Raw genomic sequence first — 27,942 nt, forward strand, 5'->3', positions numbered from 1 at the left:
CTAAATAATACAGAAATAGTCACGAGGTGAAGGTGGTTTGATGAACCATCTGCCGGGCACTTAAATGTGATTTTCAGAGTAGTCATGTAGATGTAGATGAACATTAGGAACACTAGCTTAATAAAGTGTTGGTTCAGCAGTGATTAGGCGTGGCATGGATTTGACAGGTCCTTGATGGGTTTGCGGAGGCATGTGGCCACAATGTCTACACAAACGTCATGCAACTCTTGTAAATTATGGACCGGTGATTTGTGGACACAGAGCTGGCACCACTGGGGCCCGGGCGTGTTCCATCTGGTTCAGATCAGGCCAATTTGGTGACCACAAAATCAACATTGTTTCCTATCACACTTCTCAAGCAAATTTAGCATCATTCTGGCCTTGTGACAGGGACAGTTAGCCTGATGGAACACACCACTGCAATGGGGCAAGACATCAAGCATGAAGGGATCATCAGTGTATTTTCTACATCTACATGTGTACTCCGCAAGTCACCATATGGCGAGTGGCAGACGGTGTCCTGTACCACTATTAGTCATTTCCTTAGCTGTTCCACTTGCAAACAGAGCAAGGTAAAAATCACTATCTATATGCCTCCATATGAGCCCCAATTTCACATATCTTATCTTCATGGTTCTTACATGAACTGTATGTCATTAGCAGTAGAATCACTCTGCAGTTAGGCTCAAATGCCTACTCTTTAAATTTTCCGATAGCGCTCCTTAGAGAAGAACGTCACCTTCCCTCCATGGTGTCCCACTTGAGTTCCCGAGAAGCGTCTCCATAATACTTGTGTGTTGTTCGAAACTACTGGTAACAAATCCAGCAGCCTGCCTTGAATCTTACCCAGTGTGGATCCCAAACACTCGAACAATACTCAGCAATGGTTTCCACTAGTGTCCTATATGTGGTCTCCTTTACAAATGAACCACGCTTTCCTATAATTCTACCAATAAACCAAAGTCGACCGTTTGGCTTCCCTACTATATTATATAATTATATCATATTTTCACAGTCAAAGATGATATTTACTTTGTTCTTTGCATTTCACATGTTGTGTGTAAGTCTTTTTGAAAGTTGTTCATCACTATCTGAAAACTAATGACTGTCAGTAATTGTCTGAAGATGGCATATAAAACAAAAATCCCCATATGGACACAAAAAGCAGCCATGAAAGCCAAAAACTGGTTGGAAAAGTACATTAATCCTGTACAACAGTTTCTGTTTCAATTGATAAATATGAATAATTACACCAACCAGTGATGGAATAATGCATTTAAAATTTACAAAACTGCTACTGCCTTCTTGTTCTCAAAACAACAGACTGATAATGAGTTCTAAATGTTGCTGAAATCATGAAATAATGTTTATAATTGATTCATGGAAAACAGAAAAAAATGCCTCATTTCTGCTATGAAAAGCTTGATCCTTTCATGTAGAAGGGAGTTAAGACAACAATGGTCTAAAATTTTACAGTAAGGTCTCACACTTTTGATACACAGATATTGTTGTTCAAGAAGTGTTTGGACTTCAGGATGGCACGAAGTTATCCTGATATTGGCGTGAACTGCTACAAGTGCAATTTATCCCTACTATGAAACTGTCCTTTCATCGGTTGAGGACTTTGGAAGATGTGTAGGGTCACATATGTTGAGACTTGTAACGCCAGCAGTTAATCCTAAGGATGCAACAGAAGCACTTCTAATGACTGACTGACTGACTCTCTCTCTCTCTCTCTCTCTCTCTCTCTGTCTACATTCTCAATATAAGTGGGGATAATTGCTGTCGCATATTACGTGAAGATATGAGAATACAATAGACCACTAGAGGCCTTACTCAGAATAAAATCAACAATAAGATATAACATTAACAGACAGATATAAGGCCACAAGTATGGTACATGCTCTTGCCAGACATGAGGGAAGGATCAAAGAATAAGACACATGCTCACATTCAGATACATAATTCTTTTTGTGGCAAGAGCTGCTCCATAATTTATGTATTGGTATGAAATAAACAAAATACTAAGTGTTATGTGTGATTACAGAGGTTGAGGAGGGGGGAGGGGGGGGGATTGGGGGGGGGGGGATAGGGTATGCCAGAACATAAGAGAGGAAGAGAGACTTTATGACAGCTCACTTTCTGGATAACTAAGAGTAGCAATAAAGGCAGACATTAAAAATCCTCGTAGTGATATCTGCAATGAAGTTGGGAGCAATTTTATATCATGGAAGAAACTTTTCCATCTCATTAGAAAGAAATACAACTGCTGTTGACCAAGGATTTACAAACTGAGGTTAGGAGATAACAGTAATCAAAAATATCAATAAAATGTCTCTCCCATGAGGTACATACGTAGCCTCAAGATTTTAAATTAAAATACTAGTTTTTAACATCAATTGTTTGGCAAAATTCTTCTGTTACATTAACAATTTTTTGTTGAAGAATATCTGTAAAACAGATTACTGTTTGTGTCACATTCACTAAGCGAGTACAAGAGAGAAGCGCAGTGTCGTGCCGTGCATTAACTCAGGTAGCATAAGACAGGTGGCATTCCTGCAAGCTAGTACCAGTATTGTCACTTGACACTCAAATTACAATTTTTTTTTTTTTTTATATATAGTGTTGTGTGAATGTTGACTACTATGTGTAGGCCATGGTGAGAAAGTAGTATTAACAGTTCTAGCTACTCACACTTAAAAGAGAATAGTTTTTTAGACAATAAGAGGGAAGTAGAATTTTCAAAATGGGTAACATAAAATCCAGGAACATACAGCGATTTGACTGATAACTGTTTTGTGGGTGATTCATATTTTACAGAGGAAATTATTTGAGAGAGAGAGAGAGAGAGAGAGAGAGAGAGAGAGAGAGAGAGAGAGTGAAAAAAAAAAAACAGATTTATCATTTACTATAAACATCTTGAAATTCTGAAAACAAGATGGTCTTTAAAAACAGGTGTTCCACTTTATATACAAATTTACAGAAATCTCTATCCAAAATATTACATAATAGAAAATCACCTGAAGGGAAGTTGAGGCAGAGATGATGATAAACTGCTAGAAGCTGCAACATCAGCCAGTGCTTCTTCTGCTCAAGAAAATGTATGAAAGAAGCTAGTACTGGACACAGCAATGGTGTCATTAAAAGGAAGACTGAAGTGTAAGAAACCATAAGTTGTGAAATTACGCAGCCAATGCCAAAACCAATCTACTGTCAAGTAACTCACATACGAAAAGAATAGAAATCTTCAGAAAAATATAATCTGTATGATTCAAAATGCAGGAAGTCAATGAAATCATTCATAAGAGACAAGCACAATTCAGTGAGTGCACTTAACTCTTCTTTTCCTAACAGTACTTTGTGTAACAACTCAGAGGCTCACAATAAAATCTAGAAACATTTGCGCCAATAAAAGTAAAACCTTTGCCCCTGAAAGAACTCACCTGTTCCTAAGAGTAACTACTGAAAGTAACTTAATACTTGTGGAAAAGTTTGCCTGGAAACTATCTAAACCAACTGATAGCTGATGTTCAATGAATTACGTTAATGAAACCCATCTATTTGTTGATTTCATTACATAAATTTATGTTCATGAATGAATGAGGTCGATTGTTGCAACTGCTGTAGTAACATGTGCTGCCTTGGGTCACAATTGGAGCAACTGACATGTTGTGGTGAAATTGGTGAACTAGGGGAGTCAGCACACTCTCTCTTCTACTCGCTATGCATGTAATATTGCTATTGATGGAAGTACGCCCTGCGATAGCATCTATATTGCACGTCATATAAAAATGGGAATAAATAGGGCACATAAATTATCTGACAAACAAGAGTCTGAGTTAATACTCTTAGATGTAAATACAGTATGGCACATTTACATTTATTAACAAAGAAGCTACTAATTATAATATGAACTAGTCATGTCTACAAAAACTATTGCTAGGGACACATTCACTATTTTTGTTAAAATGTATTAATATACTGTAGAAAGCTTACTAACCAAGCAATGTTGAGGCCAGTGGTTGAGCTGGAGATATTTTGTCCACTGCCAGCTTTCGATGGCGCATTGGCAACCTATGCAGTTGCACCTTGAAGATGAGGTTTGCATCGTGCATCAGTGAATTGGCATACTGGTCTTCCGAAATACAGGTAAGGATGAGGAAACACAACTTTACATTGTTTGTACTGGCCTCAGACTTTGTATCTTGCATCACAATCGAACTGGGAAGAAAAATTCATATGTGAGAAAAATGTGTGTTATATAAATGTTTACTCCTGGAATGAATGACATCTGTACGCTTTAGATCAATGCAACAATTGACACAAGTTAATGGTAGCATTTAATCATGAAAACCAAATTAAAGTTGCATTTTTATTGTTACGGGCACTAGCGGAAATACCCTCGTTTGTTACATCACTACTATTTTTACAAAATTCATCTGTAAATTATTACCTCACTGTTCAATTATTTGACATCCACTGCTAGACAGAAGCCCCTCTAGACTTAAGTCTTCAGCTATGGGCAACCATGTCGCTCTTGCATGTTTCCTGTCATCTATCCACCTTCTGCTAGTCATTTTATCAGTGTTTCCTTATCTTCTGGAATCCAGAAAAGCACTTCCTTGGTCCACCTACAATCCATTCACCTGATTACGCATCCCACCTATCTCGCTTTCATCTTTGTTATCTTCATAATTATGTCTTTCACTCCAGCCTGACACCCTGATCTATTAGCCCATTTTGCTTTAGTAACTCCTAAAATGCATCTCTCCACTGCCCACTATGCAACACTTAGTTTTTGAGTGATGTTTACATTTAAAGTCTATGTCTCACTACCAAAAGTAAAAACTGGTAATGTACCCACTTATAAACTTTCCTTTTCAGACACAACAGAAACTTTGTCTTGAAAACACTTAGTTTGTCAAAAGCATTCAAGGAATTTTCACTCTTCCATTTATTTCTCCTGCAGCCATCCAGTCATTATCTTCAACTGTCCTAAATACAAAAACTCACCAACTGGTTCTAGGAATTGCTTGTAACTTCACATTATTTTCTTTTAAATATGTTTACTATTTCATCAGGCTTGACACCGGAGTGGAAAACAAAATTTGCATTGTTGTGCACCACTCACAATTGGGGTGGAAAGGATTAATTGTTATTTGTAAAAACCTGGTAAACAACAACAGACAACTTCACTTTTAATTATTGTAAACTTATAAAAGAGGCATGTTGGAAGCCATCTAAGGTCAGTTTGTGGGGTATTATGAAATGAACAAGATCATGTCCACCAATTCAGGGAAATGTAACAAAGACAATTTACCACTAATTAACAGTCTGAAAATATACTGTGGTTTATCTAAATTTCATGAATTTAAGTTTATCTAATAATTTAGTCACTGTTTTAAATGATTTACTGGACAATGAATGTGTAATTATTATTACAAACTGTGTCAAACTTCAGTAATGCTTACTGTGACAATAGGATCTGACTGCAAACTGTGTTATTTCCAAATGATAATTACACAGGCCAATGAAAATTTTTTTTGAAAATCTTTTTTACTTTGATAGCTGATCTTTATAGATTATTATGAGCTGAATCCAAATCTAGCCTTAGTTTTTTTGTATCACTCAGCTTTCGAGCAATATGCTTTTTATAATATAGCATAAAAATCCTATGCTAAACGGTAAATGGGGAAATTAATGAAACGCTTTGCTACAACACAAGCTTCATTTGTATTTAAAACAATGATACGTGTTAATACACGTTTCACTTGTCAGCTGGAATTGGTTTGTATTTCCTTTCTCTTTTTACATTGAAGCTTCTTGTGTAGCTTTTTCTATAATGAGTCGCTTGCTGAACTTTTCGGTGAAGTGACCAACAGTAGTCCTCCATCACGGTGTTCCAGCAGCCTTGGTAGCATTTTTCCATCACTTTAATGTCCTGGTGAAAATGCTCTCCCTGCTCCTCACTAACATCTCCCATATTGTCCGGGAAGTAATCAAGGTGACTGTTCAAAAAGTGAACTTTCAGGCTCATTAAACAACCCAAAGTTTTAAATTTCTTTAACACTGTAGCTATAGTAGAAACATATTCTGGGTCTTGTTTCATGTCCTAAGAACTTTGTAACTACTTGCTTGAATGATACCCATGCCTCTTTTTCATATAAGGTAGTTGTGGATTCAAAGTTAACATCAAACATCAATTTTCTAATGTCAGGTCCGACAAAGATGCCATCTTTTAGATTAGCTTCTGAAAGGTGTGGAAACTTTTGGCACAGATACTTAAAACATAGTCCATCTTAAGGCAAGGCCTTTACAAACTGTTTCATTGGGCCTAACTTTATATGTAGAGGTGGTAGGAGTTTTTTGGATCTACAAGGTTATTGCGTAGAATGTTCTTCTCACCAGGTTTTAAAGACTCCCTCACAGGCCAGTTCTTTCTGCACCAGTGTTGATCCCCAGCCCTACTGTCTCATTCACACAAGAAACATGGCAATTTGGTAAAGCCAACTTGCTGACCAAGGAGCATGCCTGTTACTTTTAGATCACCACATATCATCCAACCATGAGCAGAATAACCTATTTTATTTAGCACTATTTCTAAGTTTTCATAGCTTTCTTTCAAATGTACAGAATGTCCAACAGGTATAGATGCATACATGTTACGATTGTGTAATAAAAGACGCTTTAAACTAGTTTTGGATGAATCAATAAGCAGCCTCCAATATTCCTTTTTGTATTCAATACCAAACTCATTCATCAGACGGGGAATGTCTGAGTAGTACACTAAATCACCTTCTTGTTGTAAAAACTTGGAAAATTGCTGCTCTCTATTTCTATACATGTATATGCTGGTTCCAACTGCCAATAAGTTCTTTTCTTTTAATCTAGAGCCAAGCAATTCAGCTTTTTCTTTCGTTAAGCCCAGATTCCTAACCAAATTGTTAAGCTCTGTCTGAGTAAACAATTTGGGCTCTAGACTTTCTGATTACAAAGGAATTCATCATCTGGTTCATCTAAATCAGATTATATACCAGAAAGTACTTCTGTTGGAATAGAATTTAAATCATCTGGTGGTTCAAGAACCGGTAAATTTACACCATCCCCTACTGGTCGGATGGAAGGTTGGGGTAGCTTATTACCTTCTTGTTTTTCAAATTATGACCAGTAATATCAACACTGCAAAAGCAGCAATCATTGGAATGATTTCATGGCTCCTCCATATCATAGGAACAGCAAATCTAAAGCCTTTTTTATCGTTTTTTGGACCATTTTCTCAGATCTTCAACACACACATAACATACCTTATGTGGCACCCAAGATTTATCTTTATCACCAAGTTTAGATCCAAAGTATGATAGATAAATATTTTTCACAAAGTCTGTAATGTTTCTTTGGTGTTTTTTAATCACAAATTCAACAAAAAAGTATCAGCAGAGTTTTTACAACCACAATTAAACATTGTACTGAGCACATGTACAGGAAATGGGAAAGTGAGGTTAGGTTGACAGTAAACAAAACACCATCTGTTAACACAAAAGAGGAATCAACCTTTTTTGCCAGCAAATGTTTTTCAGTGATGCTACCAATGTCATCTATAGTCATTACACCTCCTTTTTAAATTATTTTAACTATATAAAAGCCGCTAAATTCTTTAAAAAATCACTTAATTTAATAAATTTAACTGTAAAATGTGAAGAAATGGTGGGTGATACAGTTTTTTAAGTATCATATTTGGATTTCCCACCCTGAAAAATATAAGAATAAGGTATTTTCAGCAAAAAAGTTTTTCCATCGTTGGCCTGTGTTACTGTGCACAAAATGTTTGTACCTATTTGCATATTGAATCTGGAAGTCAGTGATTCAAGGGTGTCAATAACTGAGTGTAGCATGTGGCTATCCATTTATCTGCTGTTATTAAAGTAATGAGACACGATCTGGCTATAAACAGCAGTTCATTCAACACCTAAGTGCAAGTAAAGTGTTTGTACTGCAAATTTCCAGTATGGGCTACATTATTAGTAGTTTTTTGTTCCTAATGCCAACTTTTCAGCCAGATTCAATGGAGGCACAGCTTGTGCGCGTAAAACAGGTACACTAAAATCATTGTGTCCAAATGTGTTGATCTGTACGTGCATGTAAGCAACATATTGGCACAACAAACACATACCCTCATCTATTTACAACATGTCAGTGGAAGATGCCCTTACATTTATGGTGCCCTTACATTTATGGTATGCAGTGGTGTCTTGACATGCTCTAAAAACAATGAAAAAATGCAGTTTACAGTGACATTAGAATATCTGCTAAGCAGATGATTATGGACACTTCAAAGATGGAGAGTGAGAAGTGGGCTGCAAAAATTTAATGAAGCACTGCTAAACAATGTGAGTGAAGTAATTATTCACCTGCAGTAGCAGAGAAATAAATACCTTTGATTCATGCACAGTTATGTGCAGTCTGGCAGCACCTTCCATGATGCCACAGCAATCCAAGTCTCCGCTACATTATGGATTAGTGTGCAATTGATGCCAGTCTGGGCAGCCATCTCCACTAGACCAGCTTATGGGCATAAGTCTGCAACTGCAAACTTGAAGCAATACAATGGAGGAGCCATCTTAGCCTCTACAGCAATCACCTAACTTCTGCCTTGGAGAGCAGTGGTTTGTGGTCAGAGCAGACCACAATCACCACCCCACACAGGGGTGAGTTTCTTTTGAAGTGGCAGAGAACCTGTAAGAGAATCTGGGTAGGCATCCACGCTGCTGACACTCCCAATTCACGGCCACACAGTGCTAATTGGGCCACGAGCTGCTGAGTGACCAAACACGCAGACATCATATGTCCAGCACACCGTCAATGCCTTCTGCAGCTGACAGTGCAGCCAGCAGATAGTGCCCCTGCTTGGGGACATGTCTCTGGTGCCGCTCCACTTCAATCATTATAGCGCAAAAATGTATAAAGACATTTTACTTCGCAACTGAGTTTTCCAAGCCACCACTGGCCAGCACCATGACCTTAATACCCTCCCATTTCACCAATTCTACACCGTAGCGGTCCCACCTACCCTGTGGAGCTACAAAAGGTATATAAAAACTTGCTCAAACTGCAGATTCATCTGTTGAGCGTTTCACCTGAAAACAAAAATATATTTCGATAACAGTCGTGAAAATGTTGGATAAAATTATTCAGGTATTTATTTCTCTGCTACTGCAGGTGAATAATTACTTCACTCACATTGTTTAGCAGTGCTTCATTAAATTTTTGCAGCCCACTTCTCACTCTCCATCTTTGAAGTGTCCATAATCATCTGCTTAGCAGATATTGTAATGTCACTGTAAACTGCATTTTTTCATTGTTTTTAGAGCATGTCAAGACACCACTGCATACCATAAATGTAAGGGCACCATAAATGTAAGGGCATCTTCCACTGACATGTTGTAAATAGATGAGGGTATGTCTAATCTTCACTTTAAAGTTCCTATCCTGGATATCTTGCTACTTTTCATCAACTTGAAAAGAGCTATTCTCCGCTTTAAGCCCTGCACCATAAGTATATATGTCCATGTCTAAGGCTATTGTGCATCTACAAGGGTTGTACCAAAAGTAAGGTTCCTATATTTTTTACAAATAGAAAACATTGTTTATTGTTATTAATTTATACATTGTTAAAAAGCTTACACTTTTGTCTATTTTTCAATATAGTCTACTTTTTTTTTAAGACTGTGCTCCAGTAATCTCTGCTCGAACTTCATTGTCCTCTGGAAATGTTTGCCACCTAACTGTTCCTTTAGCTTGGGGAAGAGGTGATAATCACTGGGGCTAAGTCCGGGCTGCACGGGTAATGGGGTGTAACAGACCACCCAAATTTCTTCAAAAGCTCTTGTGCCTGACGAACGACGTGAGGTCGAGCATAGTCGTGAAGAAGCACTACTCCCTCTGTCTGTCGTCCTCTCCGGCGATTCTGGATTGCTCACCAGATTTTGGTCAATGCTTCACAATATCAATCTGAGTTTATTTTCATCCCAGGTTGCATGAAATTCATGAGGAGAACCCCCTTCCGATCCCAAAACACAGTCGCCATAACCTTTCCTGCTGACTGCATTTGTTTGAATTTTTTTGATGGTGGTGAACCGGAGGATGCGATTTACAAGATTGTTGTTTTGTTTTGGGGGTGTAATGAAACAGCCACATTTCATCTCCCGTGACTATAGGGTCCAACAACTTCTCCTTGTTGCCTACCCCCTCACACTGTTGAAGAAACTTGCGAGCACGTTGCTCCTTGTGTCCGTCAGTCAGCGAGCACACACAGCGATAACTCAACACTCCTGTTAAAGTTCTTTCAATTGTGCCATGGGAAGCTTCAGGAATACGTTCAACAAGTTCACAGACAATGACCCTCCAATCTTTGAGCAGCTCATTGTTGATCTTGTGGAAAATCACATCTGAAACCGGCAGTCTTCCACTCCGTTCTTTATCGTGAACTTCCGTGTGACCCTCAACAAAACCCCTGCAGCATTTGTGGACTTGCTGAATGGTCATGCACTCTTCACCTTAAACCTCAGTCAGTTGTCGCTGAATCTCCATGGGTGGTAACTTCCTTGTGTGGAGAAACCAGATTACTGCACGAACCTTGCACTTGGCGGGAACGATGTTCAACACTTTCATCTCTGATGGCTGCCAAGCCAACACTGAGTGATGTGGTGAATTGCAGACGGGTGGGCTCAAGAGTGGGGGGACCACTGCGCAAGGCACTGTTGTTGGATTTAGCCTAGCACCTTCCCTCGAGGTTGTAGCTCATTGGGAACCTTATTTTTGGTACAACCCTCGTAATACACGATCATTTCTCAAAAGACAGTCCACAGTTTGCATTTCCTCTGCATTACTTGATGATGTTCAATTGTCGCATTTTACTGTGACTGCTCACTGTCCATGTGACAAGCGAGCACGAGTGTCTGTCCTCACCTAGTCACCTCTTGTACAGTCCTGTCCTACAGTATTAATAATGCAGAAAAGCCAAATTTTAATGCTTTTCATTTATGATACTTTTTGTGATATGAAAATTCATTGTGTGAATCCTTAGTAGTAATTTTCTCACGAACTTGATGAAGTCTAATGAAAGCAGTTGCACTGATACACATTTTATTCAGTATACTCACATAGTTGAATCAGTACCTTGCTCCTTATGGTTTTAAGTAGAGATATGATGATACTGAGTTGAAAGCTTTCTCAAAATTGTCAGTACCAGACAACTTTGTAATTCATACTCATTACTCCATCTTATAATGCCATTCACAGTTCACAAATGGTGTGCTGTGCTATCCATTTCTAAAGGCTGCTTGTTCCTTTGCATAATTATAATCCAGTATTTTTTCTAAGCAATTAATGATAATTTTAGTGAATATCTTGCACATTATGGAGATGAGACAGTGGTTTGTAACTTTTTTTCTAAGCTGTGTCTTTTCTCGTGGAGTGTAATTATAGTACTGTTTCAATTTTGAGGACTTGTCTTCCTCTGTAGACATTCTGCAAAGCATACGGCAAGTTATGTCTGCGTTACTTTAATCATTTCTACTGAATAACTATCACCTCCAGACAATTATCAATTATTTGTGAAAAATACGGGCAAAAGTGTCATGAACTATATGCTTGCTTATGCAAGGGAACTTCAAAACTCTAGTGTGAACAGCTATTACAGGAATGATAAGCTTGATGACCAACAAGTGACATTATTGACTTATTTCTGTGCCTGTGTGTAGATCCACTTTATTTCATGATGTTATAGTTATTGGCAACTACACAAAATAAGTCAAGAATTGTAAAACTGCATTCAGATATTAATGTACTAAAGGAAACAAATAACTGTATCTCCTGGTCCACTCTGTCACTCCATCATGTTCCACATGCAACACCCCTACCTGTGTCTGGCATACTCACTGATAACCACATTCCTATTCCTTCCGCTTGCTGCCTTTCTTCCAACCATCAGCCGCCCTCCTCTTCACCTCTCCCTCACCACCTTCTTTCTCCTCTCACCAACTCTCTCCAACAGAGCCCCACTTCCATCACAAGGTGCAAAGGCAGTACAATTTAGTCAGCCAGGACATAGTGTATATACGTTTTGTATATGTGTTTTGTGCCTGTTAGCACTGAAGTAGTACACTGTTAAAAAGCTTAGCAACGTCTTTAGTCTTATTTCTCTGCTTATAGATATTCCACAGTATGGTGAATTGTTATCTTCACTCCTTCCAATCTTTGTATTCCATCTAGGTTTTTCCACTGTCATATTTAATCTGTGTTCAAAAAGGCCCAGTTTCCTTTTGCATAATTAAAAAGTTAAGAGCTTTAAACCACTTCAACTCCAAAGTATGCACGAAAATTTGTCTATCAAATGGAATGAGAAGCACATTACAAATGTGGGTGCAATTTTTTTCTTGCTATGGTAATCTAGTATAATAACAGAACAGTGGCTCACAGAAATCATAAAAGTTTAGATCAATTACCTGATAAATTTTTTTCAGCTGTAACCCTTTATTAAAACACTTAACGAGTATCATTCAAATCCCATCAAATAAAAAGATCTTGCTCAACAGTTGTAATGCAGATGATCACAGACCAAATATTATACACTCCCTTAAGAAAGCACACAGATCAATGTGGAGTACTACAGATGGTGTACAACTCTATCACTGAGTGAAGTAATGTGCATGTGCCAGTCAGTTGTATGAAACCAGAACAGCTATTCTGTTGGGACATGGTGAAGACCTCACTATGAATGAACTGCTCAACTTGTTTGTGTGTCAATGCAAACTGTGCAGTGTGTCTTCACTGAATGGTGTATCACTAAGTCATGCAACTCCACATAAGAACAGTGGTTGTATAAAAAACAGGGAAGAGAGTCACACCTTGTCAATGACAACTGGTTTCAAATTCAACAGGAACTGCAGTTGTCCCGGAATGTAGGTCTATTTCAACTAGGTTCTGAAAAAACAATGCTAAGGGACAAGCAACAGACATTTGTAGTCTGATACCTCACAAAAGGCAATTGCTCACAGTGGCACATAAAGCTGAATGTCTTCAATTGGCCAATCAACACAGAAACTGGATGAGTTGTGATTTTGCCTCTTTTCCAACAACTCAAGATGTCTCGTACACTCACATACCAATGAGACATTTAACCTACAGAGTAAGGAGCTTGTGGTTCAGACCAGAGTTGGTTCTGTGATGTTTGCGAGGTGATGTCTAGTTCCACGTGAAATATTCCTGATCATTTGTGTAACCAGTTACTCACTATTCCACCTGTCTAAGGTATGTGCAATATTGTATATGCTTTGGCCTTTGTTCTTCTGTTATACAGATATGTAGAAAATTCAACACAGCTCACTTTTGTTAGCAACACAGAAGAACTATTTACCCAGTTTAGTTATTGTTATTTCTTCAATGACGACATGTTGTCTGTTGTAGCTGCTTTTATTCTGTCGTCATGATTATTTTGTATGATCACAATTACTGGTTCTGTTATGTTGTATGAAATTAATACGTTATCGGCCATATACATATAATGGCTTCATCAATCTAGTGATGATATAGTTTCATCTAATCAATGGCATGTGTTCTCTTCCGTTGCAAATAACTGTAACAAGTTTAACACAGCTTGCTTGTAATTTTAGAAGCAAAGTATGACAAAAACCACCAGTTTGGTTGATTTAGCCCTTTTACGTTTTCAATGCCAGTGCATCTTGTTAGTCATGACATATAATTGTTCTGTGAGATCATAATTACCATTCCTGATATATTTTACATAATTACTTTGGAATTTTCTTTTATAATTATTCACTTACTGTCATACGTTTTGAATGACAATGCAGTCTGGTATAAGCAGTCACCTACTCCCTTTTTAATGTACATAACTCTGTTTTTTTCCCCCCCATGAACCATGGACCTTGCCGTTGGTGGGAAGGCTTGCATGCCTCAGCGATACAGATGGCCGTACCGTAGGTGCAACCACAACGGAGGGGTATCTGTTGAGAGGCCAGACAAACATGTGGTTCCTGAAGAGGGGCAACAGCCTTTTCAGTAGTTGCAGGGGCAACAGTCTGGATGATTGACTGATCTGGCCTTGTAACATTAACCAAAACGGCCTTGCTGTGCTGGTACTGCGAACGGCTGAAAGCAAGGGGAAACTACAGCCGTAATTTTTCCCGAGGACATGCAGCTTTACTGTATGATTAAATGATGATGGCGTCCTCTTGGGTAAAATATTCTGGAGGTAAAATAGTCCCCCATTCGGATCTCCGGGCGGGGACTACTCAACAGGACGTCGTTATCAGGAGAAAGAAAACTGGCATTCTACGGATCGGAGCGTGGAATGTCAGATCCCTTAATCGGGCAGGTAGGTTAGAAAATTTAAAAAGGGAAATGGATAGGTTAAAGTTAGATATAGTGGGAATTAGTGAAATTCGGTGGCAGGAGGAACAAGACTTTTGGTCAGGTGATTACAGGGTTATAAATACAAAATCAAATAGGGGTAATGCAGGAGTAGGTTTAATAATGAATAAAAAAATAGGAGTGCGGGTTAGCTACTACAAACAGCATAGTGAACGCATTATTGTGGCCAAGATAGACACAAAGCCCATGCCCACTACAGTAGTACAAGTTTATATGTCAACTAGCTCTGCAGATGATGAAGAAATTGATGAAATGTATGACGAGATAAAAGAAATTATTCAGGTAGTGAAGGGAGACGAAAATATAATAGTCATGGGTGACTGGAATTCGTCAGTAGGAAAAGGGAGAGAAGGAAACATAGTAGGTGAATACGGATTGGGGGGAAGAAATGAAAGAGGAAACCGCCTGGTAGAATTTTGCACAGAGTATAACTTAATCATAGCTAACACTTGCTTCAAGAATCATAAAAGAAGGTTGTATACCTGGAAGAATCCTGGAGATACTAAAAGGTATCAGATAGATTATATAATGGTAAGACAGAGATTTAGGAACCAGGTTTTAAATTGTAAGACATTTCCAGGGGCAGATGTGGATTCTGACCACAATCTATTGGTTATGAACTGCAGATTGAAACTAGAGAAACTGCAAAAAGGTGGGAACTTAAGGAGATGGGACCTGGATAAACTGAAAGAACCAGAGGTTGTACAGAGTTTCAGAGGGAGCATAAGGGAACAATTGACAGGAATGGGGGAAAGAAATACAGTAGAAGATGAATGGGTAGCTTTGAGGGATGAAGTAGTGAAGGCAGCAGAGGATCAAGTAGGTAAAAAGACGAGGGCTAATAGAAATCCTTGGGTAACAGAAGAAATATTGAATTTAATTGATGAAAGGAGAAAATATAAAAATGCAGTAAATGAAGCAGGCAAAAAGGAATACAAACGTCTCAAAAATGAGATCGACAGGAAGTGCAAAATGGCTAAGCAGGGATGGCTAGAGGACAAATGTAAGGATGTAGAGGCTTATCTCACTAGGGGTAAGATAGATACTGCCTACAGGAAAATTAAAGAGACCTTTGGAGAGAAGAGAACCACTTGTATGAATATCAAGAGCTCAGATGGCAACCCAGTTCTAAGCAAAGAAGGGAAGGCAGAAAGGTGGAAGGAGTATATAGAGGGTTTATACAAGGGCGATGTACTTGAGGACAATATTATGGAAATGGAAGAGGATGTAGATGAAGATGAAATGGGAGATAAGATACTGCGTGAAGAGTTTGACAGAGCACTGAAAGACCTGAGTCGAAACAAGGCCCCGGAGTAGACAATGTTCCATTAGAACTACTGATGGCCTTGGGAGAGCCAGTCATGACAAAACTCTACCATCTGGTGAGCAAGATGTATGAGACAGGCGAAACACCCACAGACTTCAAGAAGAATATAATAATTCCAATCCCAAAGAAAGCAGGTGTTGACAGATGTGAAAATTACCGAACTATCAGTTTAATAAGTCACAGCTGCAAAATACTAACGCGAATTCTTTACAGACAAATGGAAAAACTGGTAGAAGCGGACCTCGGGGAAGATCAGTTTGGATTCCGTAGAAATGTTGGAACACGTGAGGCAATACTAACCTTACGACTTATCTTAGAAGAAAGATTAAGAAAAGGCAAACCTACGTTTCTAGCATTTGTAGAGTTAGAGAAAGCTTTTGACAACGTTAACTGGAATACTCTCTTTCAAATTCTGAAGGTGGCAGGGGTAAAATACAGGGAGCGAAAGGCTATTTACAATTTGTACAGAAACCAGTTATAAGAGTCGAGGGGCATGAAAGGGAAGCAGTGGTTGGGAAAGGAGTGAGACAGGGTTGTAGCCTCTCCCCGATGTTATTCAATCTGTATATTGAGCAAGCAGTAAAGGAAACAAAAGAAAAATTCGGAGTAGGTATTAAAATTCATGGAGAAGAAGTAAAAACTTTGAGGTTCGCCGATGACATTGTAATTCTGTCAGAGACAGCAAAGGACTTGGAAGAGCAGTTGAACGGAATGGACAGTGTCTTGAAAGGAGGATATAAGATGAACATCAACAAAAGCAAAACGACGATAATGGAATGTAGCCAAATTAAATCGGGTGATGCTGAGGGGATTAGATTAGGAAATGAGACACTTAAAGTAGTAAAGGAGTTTTGCTATTTAGGGAGCAAAATAACTGATGATGGTCGAAGTAGAGAGGATATAAAATGTAGACTGGCAATGGCAAGGAAATCGTTTCTGAAGAAGAGAAATTTGTTAACATTGAGTATAGATTTAAGTGTCAGAGAAGCTTTCGAAATGTGGTGCTACAGAAGAATGCTGAAGATAAGGTGGGTAGATCACGTAACTAATGAGGAGGTATTGAATAGGATTGGGGAGAAGAGAAGTTTGTGGCACAACTTGACTAGAAGAAGGGATCGGTTGGTAGGACATGTTTTGAGGCATCAAGGGATCACAAATTTAGCATTGGAGGGCAGCGTGGAGGGTAAAAATCGTAGAGGGAGACCAAGAGATCAATACACTAAGCATATTCAGAAGGATGTAGGTTGCAGTAGGTACTGGGAGATGAAGAAGCTTGCACAGGATAGAGTAGCATGGGGAGCTGCGTCAAATCAGTCTCAGGACTGAAGACCACAACAACACAACAACTCTGTTTTTAACATTTGTTCATAGCTATTTATAATTAATTGTTTAGTGACTTTTTACTCTTTAATATCAGTTCTGAACTTAATGTTCTGCCACTGCTTGCAACAATTGTGATCAAAAATCAACTATCACACTCAACAGAGGCCAAGTACTGTATTCACATGTTTACTTCCCTTCTGGAGCGGGCCTGTCTGTACATAGCATGCTATGCCTGCTCGCAATACTTCTGGCAGGTGATTACTGTTTCTGGGTATGATCTTTAACATTACATATGACAACCACACCATTTACATCATGATTAGCATAACTCGGTGAGGATTTGATATAAGATTGTTATCATTGTAAGTTGCTTATTTTATTCATTATGATGCTACAGCATTAGCATAACTTCTATTCTGTTTAACTGCAGGTAATCTGAAGATATTCTACGAACAAAACTGGTTGCAGGACAATAAATATGTAATTATACTACTGAGGTGGTTTTCATTGATCATTGTAGTGATTTTCATGGGGTCAAATTGAGGAGCAAATCTCCACATCCATGGAATGTTTAAGTACATGAAAGTAACATCATAAAAGTTAGTCAGAGGTAAAATAACATTTACAGAAATCCTATGCAGACAAGATGTTGAGTATATAACAGCATATAGAACAATGTATCACTGGAAATTGCTTAATTTTTTTCAAAGAATTCTCCAGGAGAATAAAAGAAGTGAGGCATAAGTAAATTCTTAAATTTCGATTTAAAAGAGCGTGGATCATTGCTAAAATTTTTGTAGTAGCTTATTGCAAATGGATGCGACAAAACACTGCACGCCTTTCTGGACAAGAGTTGACGAGGTGCGATCCAAATGCAGATTGGATTTCCACCTAGAATTAACCGAGTAGAAGCAGTTAATTCTTGAGAGCATGCTTATATTGTTAACAACAGATGACATTAAAACAAATACGTATTCAGAGGCCAACGTCAGAATTCCCAGCCTCCTGAACAGGGGTTGACAAAGAGGTTTGCGAACATATGCCACATACTGCTCGAACTGCCAATTTCTGAGCGAAAAACAACCTTTGTCAGTGGGAAGAGTTACCTAAGAATATAATGCACTATATTATAAGTGAATGAACATAAGCAAAGAAAACTAATTTTCGTGTTGGCCTGTCACTTATTGCAGACTTTCCATGAAAGCTTACCATCTATTTGAATATCAAGGAATTTTCATTGTTCGGACTCACTAATCATTTACACATTGTGTGTCACCAAAATATCAGTTCTGGTTAAAACTGTAAAAACTAAGTCTTATGGTGATTTAGCATCTATCTACAAGCTATGAACTTAGCTATACTCATTACTGCAGAGAATGTTCTCTTCTTGTCGGCTTTCAAAGTCATAGGGGAATCAATTGTGACCTACTACTCTTTTCCACAATGGTCCAACCTCTACAGTATTATTTTGTGACACAATAAAATGTCTTAGTTCAATAAGAGAAGATGCCTAGTGTTCGCAAGTTGTTTAATCCACCCAAGGATTAAAGCAAAGGGAATATAACATTTCCAGTTGCAACGCCACTTCTAAAGCCAAACTGTATGTTTCACAACAAATTATGTGAGCTGAACTGATTACTTATCCTTAAACAGTGTTCCCAGGAGGAATGGCCAATGTTCAGGGATATGACAGGAATGTTAGTAAACATGGGCTCTAAAATGCATACCTTAAGAGCTATGAGCATTTGTTCAGAAGAAGAGATGTGTTTCACTGTAGTGAAAATGAAAAAGTGCTCATAACTGTTACGGTTAACATTTTACAGTCGATGCTTACTGAACATTTCTTTCTTGTTTTGGTCCGTACTACCACCTCTCAAAATATGGGAAGCAAAAAGCTTGCCGAAGTAATTTGTTTTGCAATACTGAAGATGCCAAACTGCTTATATCTCTTAAGGTATCCATTTTGAAGCCCATGTTTAGTAAACATTTTTGCTTCAAATGATCTTTCCTGTCATATCCCTGAATATTGACCATTTCTCATGGGAAATCCTGTAAATACAGCCTTTTCAATAACTTTAACAAACGTCAATGGAATAGAAATAAGTGTAAGACTACCTACAATATCCCTTTCTCTCAAAATAAAAAAAAGTAATAAAAAAAACGTGATTTCACTATGAAGTACTTTCATTGTTCAGGAAACTGCATTCCTACAGGAAAAAATACAAATGTGGCTGATTACTAGGTTAACATATGCAGCACAGAGCTGTAGTACTCTGCTAGATACCCGATCATATCCAGGAAGTCCATAGAGTGTGTTCTATGTGAGTAACAGAAGTGACCAACAGCGCGCAACATCTGGACGTACATCATTCCTGCTACACGCAGCAGTATCAGGCTATATGCATGGGTATCCCGTGTGCAAGCAACTAACTTCCACTGCAGGCTGGCTACAAGAACTGATCAGCTGTTCCTAAACAATGGCGCACATAAACTGTAGAATGTTTTAGATCGAGAATAAGGCAACAAAATTAGCTTTACTCAAGAAAATAAGGTGAAAAAGAGCACTGTGCATGAAACTTATGAAGGGAGGCATCTTCATGGAGAATTCCATCATTTATATCATCAACTATGAAGATCACCAACTATATTCTTTGAATATATGAGGTGAGCACAGGTACATATGATATCTCATCGATGAATTAAAGATGAGTGTTTCTTATGTGACCACAAACTTTCAGCAGGCAATAAGTACAGAAGAAAGCCTGTCCATAACAAGTAAAGAAGACTAGTATCGAGGTGCCTGTGGTTTAGTGGTAATGTCTTTAGCTAGTAATCTGGATCATTATGGGTCCCAAGTTCACACCCAACTACTTATATTTTAGCTGACTCAGCTACAGTCCTATTACCTGTTGTGTGTACTAAGTTTTGTCTGTACTCTTTCAGGATATATATGCAGACAAGGGAAAAAAATTCCTGGATCTTTCCTGGAGTTCCCATTTAAAAATACACTTTTCACAGGGTGAACACATAATTTTTACCAGGTCAAAGTACATTTTTTCCATGTTAAGTGGCAATATACTTCCTCTTGGAGATGTAAAACTAATCAACCCTTTGAATGGTAAAGGTTTTGTACACTAGCATGGACCTACCTGACAATTTAGGAAATGAAACCCAGAAAAAACAACACATTTTGGAAAGATATTTGATGCATGGCAACATTTAACACTGCACATTTTTGTATTACAAAAGTATTAATGCAAATTCGACCAACTACAACACGTTACCTATTAAAGCACTGAAATTGAGATCGCACTGCATGTTGTAATTTTGTCAGCCAATCATAGCTTATATCATGTGATCTTGCCAGACAATAGGGACAATACAGTGGATATTCGGAGCATAGGATAAGTGATGCAGTCAGCCAATAGCAACTACAATGCTAAGTAGCACCAACACACAAATAGGAAAAGTTAATGGTTTAAATTAATATACATACAGTGTAGCCACAAGAAAAGTTAACCTTCCACATATAACATTCCTGTCAAAATTTTTTTGCTGTACTTTTATTTTTTATCCCCCCCCCCCCCCCCCCTCCAGAGGATGTCACTGAGCAGGATCCTAAGAGCACAGCTTAAATTGCAGCAGCTGAATATTTCTGACAGGCATGATTATAAATTTCACTGCTGTGCACCGAACTTTTCATGGGTTATCTGACTGAATACACATTCCGTTGAGCACTTTGACTTTTTCATAGAAAAGCTAATTATGTGTAAAATTGCTCAAGAACTCACCTCACACTTTTTTTTTGAAGAACACGTACACTTTCTGTCATCATAATTGCATAGTTTGTAATCTATGAAAGAACTAAAATAAATATGAAAACCTAACCTTAAAGCTTATTCTTTAGGTGCGTGTTCCCCTTTAAGATATATCAAACACAAATGTGCTAGTAAAATTTTAAACAATGGCATAAATGGCACATGGAAGCCTTTCTGACAGTTAAAAATCACAGACCACTGTATCTTTTTATGTGCAAAATAGCTAGGCCTTGAAGAGGTGAATGTTTTGACACTTCAGTTACATAGTTAGCAGCAGCAGTTCATGAAATATTTCTATTTTCCCCTCAAGTCACCAAATTTCATAATTACCCTGATTACTCTCAAGTAACTGAACATTTGTTTAGTTTTCCATTCTTTCTTTCTTTCTTTTTTTTTATTTATTTATTTACTTGCAGAACGAGACCTCACATTGGTCAATTTGATATCCATTTGTCCATTTCACACTCTTTGTTTGGATAAGAAAACTCACACAAAGTCCATTGTTTAATTTACAGGAAGACTCATTTCTGTTCCATTCAAACAATTGACCAAGAAGTCTTGAGTTTTAATCATACAATAAAATACCCTCTTTGTGTGTTATCATTTTGATATCTTGAACTCTTTGTGAAATATGATTAGTTTTACAACCACACAATTCCCTGTGTGCAGTGACAGAATTGGATGCAACCCAGCCTGACCCCTCTGTCACACTTACAATCCAAAATCTTGAGAACTAAGACAGATGTTGTTCTGATCTTAACTTCAAACACAATTTTGATATGTTGGCTGCATTTCATATGCACAAATGTATGATCTAAAGAGAACCATATGCAAATTCTATGCAATGCATTTTTACCTCTGCAAACTCCTAAAAAATTGTAAGCAGTTATTTACTTAGTTACATGCAGTATAGTTACTAAGATGATAATGAAAAGAAATACAGTTCTTCATTGAGGGAAGATATCAGGCTGTAAGATGTGAAAGAATTAATTTTATTCACCACATATTTTTCTTAAAATATAATGAGAAGTATTTCATTGCAGCCAATGTGCCTGTTCCAGTGCTTTGCTGAGAAGAGTCATAGATGCTGCTGTCACTGTCACACATGATGCAGTGATAAAATTCAAACAGCTGAATTCAAACATTCCCAGTTACAGTGGACGACAAGCATTGGCACGGGCGTCAGTAACCTAGGACACTTCTGTAACTACACCTGAGGTCACCTTTTGTCACCTGTAGTTGTTGTGCACAGTTGGTCACTTCTGTCAGTTGCAGCCTCAGTATTCTGTGTTTAATTATTGATCCAGCCTCCCCCTTGTCACTATCACTGAGGTGTATTTAAGACAGCAGTCTTGGACAGCCATTTCTAAGAGAGTTGAATGATTCCCTCTAAAACTTAACTTTTTATTTAATTCACTAGCTAATTCAGAAACTGATTTGCTTAGTATGAAACAAATTTGACTTACATGGAGGCAAATATAAGGGCCATTCAAATGAAACCTGGTCACTAGTGTAAAGTAATAGTAAAGATTTCCTTAACTCAAAAATATAGTTATACACAGTACACATACTCAAAAATAGTCACCAAAACTGTTGCCACATTTACCCCATTGCTACACTAGCAGGTCGATTCCATCCTTGAAGAAGCTAGTATGCTGCTATCGGATCCAGGCCTGGACCCAGTCACACACTTCATCATCCGTTGTGAATTGATGTCCACGAACAGCTCGTCTTAGAGGTCCAAACGCATGAAAGTCACACAGTGAAAAATCGGGACTGTATGGTGGAGGCTCCAGCGTTTCCCATAAAAACTGCTGCAATGTTGTCTTCACCGCATTGGCCGTGTATGAGCGGGCATTATCATGCAGGAGGATAACGCCACTGGACAACGTTATTAAGTGTTTCGACTTAATGGCTTGTCTAAGGTTGTGTAAAGTGGCTTGATGACAATGGGCATTGATGGTGGCTCCACGTTGCAGGAACTCGAAAAGCAGTGGGCCCTTGGCCCTTATGGTAAAAAAGGAAGGACATCATGACCTCACCAGGACTGGTGTGCTTGGCCTCTGATTTCTTTGGAGGTGGTGAAGTTGCATCTTTCCTCTGCTTGCTCTGATACTTGCTTTCTGGTTCAAAATGGTGACACCATATCCTGTGACAATACGCAACAGAAAGCCGTATTCCTCCTCATGCTAATATTGCAGATGACCCAAAGACAGCGCCATTAGAGTATTGCTCTGTTTGGCGGTCAGTTGGTGGGGAACCCACTGTACACAGATTTTTCAAAAGTTCAAGTGTTGATGCATTATGGTATGGGCGGTGCCCACGCTAATACCCAGTAACCGATGGATCTCGTCCACGGTAATTCTGCAGTTGTCCGAGACTAAAGCACTCATTTCTGCAATCATTCCCGGCGTGATGATACGATGAGCCTGTCCAGGAGAAGCATTGTCTTCCAGTGACTTGCACCCCTCAAGGAATTGTTTGCACCATTCCACAACACTTGAACGACTCAGACTGTTCTCACCTTACACAGCCTTCATCTGTCGATACAGTACATGGCCTACAACTCCCTCCGCCACCAAAAATTGAATCAAATGATAATTAAATCAAGACCCTTAGCTGCTGACAAGCATTGATATACATCAATGGGGGCAGTTGAAAATGTGTGCCCTGATTGGGACTCGAACCCGGGATCTCCTGCTTACTTGGCGGATGCTCTATCCATCTGAGTCACTGAGAATAGTGTGACTGCAGGGATTTATCCCTTGCACACTCCCCATGAGACTCACATTCTCAACTTAATGTCCACACACTACATTCGTAGTGCCCCTGCCCATTACACCATTACTCGCGGCATACCATCTTACCGAGTCCCAAACTCTTATGAGAATGAAGTGTGTGGACATTAAGTTGGGAATGTGGGTCTCAAGGGGAGCGTGCAAGGGATGAATCCCTGCAGTCACACTATCTTCTGTGTCCCCAGTGGCTTAGATGGATAGAGCATCTGCCATGTAAGCAGGAGATCCCAGGTTCGAGTTCCGGTCGGGGCACAAATTTTCAACTGTCCCTGTTGATGTATATCAATGCCTGTTGGCAGCTTAGGGTCTTGATTTAACTATCATTTCATTCTAGAGAGCTGCACAGTCACCAATGGTATCTGTTCTTTTGGACATGTCCGAAAGAACAGATACCATCTTCATAAAATCAAATCACTCCTTGTTGTTCCTGCTTACTCATCTGCATGTTCGGTAGTGGACGATAACTTGTGTGACCACCTTCTCTTTGGCGTGAAACCACACTAGTGCTATGCAACATCAAACAGTGCGCACAAGTCAGTCTCTCTAGCAAGAGATGGAGCTACCATATCCGAAGTTATGTAGTGCCATCTTATGCATAAGGCAAAGGTAAACACATTGACCGGGTTTCATTTGAATGAACCTCATAATTTGGCATAAACTACTTTGAATTATTTCTGTCAAATGGAGCCATGACAGGAAAATAAGTAATCTGAAATAACCATTACACTAGGCATCAGCTTCTGAAAATGTCTTTGGCAGAATACTCACCAGTACTGGAAGAACGTGACAAGGAGATTAGATGGCTGTGTTGTGATGAGATCGCCATTAGTGTTTGGGTCAGCAGCAGGGGCCGTTTGATTGTAGCCCAGAGTGTTGCTGGGCGATGGTGGGGCACTTGTCTCAGTCTGGGAGTGTGCAAGTGTTGTTATGAAGTTACGGTTCAGGTGCACAGCTTCGTATAGCGCCACCAGCACTGCATTATTTGCTCTAAACATATATTGCATACAGTAAAAATATTAAGAAGGCAACATAAACCTACAAAACAGACAGATACATTACAGTAAGTGAACATTTTCTTTCAAAGGTGACAACTACACACACAATATCACACAATAAACAGCATATACTGCATTAAACCCACTCTTACTTGATTGTTTATGTTTTATCAGAACTCATGCTGATTTATTTCTACGCATATACTTTGCTCGAATTCTGTTTTCTTCCTTAGTTATTGTATCACAAATTTCTTGTTAAATTCATACACCTTGGTTTTAAAAATAAAACAAATTGCACTTATGGGGAAAAATTACTGCCAAAACAACAATGGAAAATAGGTGTGTGTGTGTGTGTGTGTGTGTGTGTGTGTGTGTGTGTGTGTGTGTGGAGGCATGTGTGTGCCTTTGCAACACTCATTATTCAGAAGAGTGGTTGTTGTTTCCATCCTGGAATTTACATTCTCATGAAATGTTGATACTATTGTTTCACTGTATACTTCAATATCTATGGGAGTATGACAAAAGCTCTCACTTAATAAAAGGCAAACTTCACAGAATGTTGCACAACTTTTTGACAAAGTGCATCAACTTAAACTAAAGTAATAGGGTTAAAAAAATGAAAATGAAAAATTATGTAAGATTTCATTCAGCAAAAATGTCATCTACGAACTTCAATCACACTGCGAACTGGCACCACAAAGTGTAGTAGAAAGACTACTAATAAAAACTATGATATACATGATCACTTTACAAGACAAAACAAAAATTTACATATAACCCAAATCAACACATCTCTGTGCCAAAAAGCTACTTTCCACATGTGAGTTAAACTTTGTAACAAACTTCCTGAAAACATAAAAGCTATTACTGAGGCCAAAACCTTTGGAAAATCTGTAAAGTCATATTTACAGCATCACTGCTTTTAATCCATTGAAAAATACTTAAATTTATGATGTATCTAAAAACAATGATGATGTGACTTACCGAACGAAAGTGCTGGCAGGTCGACAGACACACAAACAAACACAAACATACACACGAAATTCAAGCTTTCGCAACAAACTGTTGCTTCATCGGGAAAGAGGAAAGGAGAGGGAAAGATGAAAGGATGTGGGTTTTAAGGGTGAGGGTAAGGAGTCATTCCAATCCCTGGAGCGGAAAGACTTACCTTGGGGGAAAAAAGGACAGGTATACACTCACACACACAGACATATCCATCCGCACATACACAGACACAGTGTATGTGCGGATGGATATGTGTGTGTGTGTGTGAGTGTATACCTGTCCTTTTTTCCCCCAAGGTAAGTCTTTCAGCTCCCGGGATTGGAATGACTCCTTACCCTCTCCCTTAAAACCCACATCCTTTCATCTTTCCCTCTCCTTTCCTCTTTCCCGATGAAGCAACAGTTTGTTGCGAAAGCTTGAATTTCGTGTGTATGTTTGTGTGTCTGTCGACCTGCCAGCACTTTCGTTCGGTAAGTCACATCATCTTTGTTTTTAGATATATTTTTCCCACGCGGAATGTTTCCCTCTATTATATTCGTAAATTTATGATGTATGTCATATAATACTTAATGTATAAAGTGTTTTATGGCAATCTTAAATCCGTACGCTGTGCACCCATAGTTCAGCCATGAATGCACGAAAGCCCTATAAAACTACAGCAGATGCACCCTGACTGTTCTCCAAGATCTGTGGCTAAGGCACTTTAATATATTCAGTGCTTTCAGGATTCTAGCTTTCAGGTCTATCAGTTGTGGCAACCACAATTTACAGTAAAAAATGAGGCCCAGAAACCTTACTGAGTCTCTAAAATGTAGGATGGTGTACCTCATCTGCAAGACAGGTAAATTAAAAATACGAGAACGATTAAAATGAACACGCACCAACTCATCTCCAGAAAACTGAAAACTTGTCTTTGCACCAACTCCTATAACCTCTCCAATGTAAGTTGCAAATGACAGCTTGCTGTTGCAACACTGGAGGAGGAACAGAAAACAGCAAAATCATCCACAAATAAGGAGCACTGTAAAGGACTCCTTACCGTAGATGCTAGACTGTTTATGGCTTTGGCAAAGTGGGTAACACTTAAAACACTGCCCTGAGGAACAAAATTCTTCTGCTCAAAACGGTCTGACAGCATATCACCAACTCAGGTCCTAAAAAACCGCTGAAACGGAAAAGATCATTTGAAGATGGGGAGGTGGTGATGAATGCAGTTGTGAGAGAATGCAGTGTCTCCAAATAATATCATATGCCTTACTGACACCAAAGAATATGCCAATACAGTGATGTTTACATAGGAAACCCTCCTGAATAGCCACCTCTAGCAGTATCAGGTTGTCAACAGTGGAACGAAACCCCTAGAAACCACACTGAAAGTAGCTAAGGAGTTCCCTGGTCTCTAACAACCAGACCAGACAAAGGTTAACCATTCCCTCTAGGGCCTTTCCTACACAGGTCATTAAGGTGATACTTCGATAACTACTAGGACATGTGTGGTCCTTTCCTGGGTTGAGGAGAAGTATCAAAAGTGTCTCTCTCCACAAGTTGGGGAATTTACCTGTCTATCATATAAGATTAAAACATTTGAGGAGTATTTCATTTGATGCTGCTGGCAAATGTCAAAGCATGCAGTACCAGATTTGGTCATCGGCGGGTGCAGTATCATGAGTCTCAAGCAGAGCCGATTCCAGCTCCGACAAGGAAAAAGGGTAGTTGTAAGCCTCAGAATTTTTGGATCTGAAGTCCAATTCCCCCCCCCTCCCCCCCCCCCCCTACAGTCGCACAGTAGTGACAAAACGTTGGAGCCTGGCATTGGCAATAGTTTGTGCAAAACTCTCTGCCAGCATCAATGTCTCAGATGCTGTTTGGAGACGTCTCTGTTTCAGAATTGCTGCTATTGATAAACGCTTGCTTTTATCAGAAATCCTGCTGATAGGTTCCCATACTTTCGTAGAACAAGTGGAGCAGTTGACAAAATCCAGGAACACTTGCTATGCCCTTTTCTTGCTCTCCTTAATTACGCGTTGACCCTTGGCTCTTGGGTCAATCCAAATGAAGTGGTCCAATAAAAATTAAGTTGGTTGCTTGACCATTTTTAAATATTTTATGTGTGATTACCCTATAATTGAGAAGTACAAAACAGTTTTTTTTTACTGAATGGCGACTTTTTTGTTTGTAAATGCGTGACGATGTTTCATTTTAGAGACAGCAAAAATATGAATATCTCT

General features: G+C 38.8%; 1 protein-coding gene across 1 annotated transcript in view; it reads right to left on the reverse strand.

Annotated features, from left to right (window-relative positions):
* LOC126260032 (armadillo-like helical domain-containing protein 3) overlaps positions 1 to 27,942 on the reverse strand; it is a 118,741-nt gene that overhangs the window by 40,202 nt on the left and 50,597 nt on the right. Inside the window, exons 9-10 of the mRNA XM_049957204.1 lie at positions 24,483 to 24,701; positions 4,001 to 4,221 (exon numbers count right to left, since the gene is read on the reverse strand). Coding sequence (XP_049813161.1) covers positions 4,001 to 4,221; positions 24,483 to 24,701 — 440 coding nt within the window. The remainder of the gene's footprint in view (positions 1 to 4,000; positions 4,222 to 24,482; positions 24,702 to 27,942) is intronic.

This window comes from Schistocerca nitens, chromosome 5 (assembly GCF_023898315.1).
Source record: "Schistocerca nitens isolate TAMUIC-IGC-003100 chromosome 5, iqSchNite1.1, whole genome shotgun sequence".
In the NCBI taxonomy this organism is placed as follows: Eukaryota; Metazoa; Arthropoda; class Insecta; order Orthoptera; family Acrididae; genus Schistocerca; species Schistocerca nitens.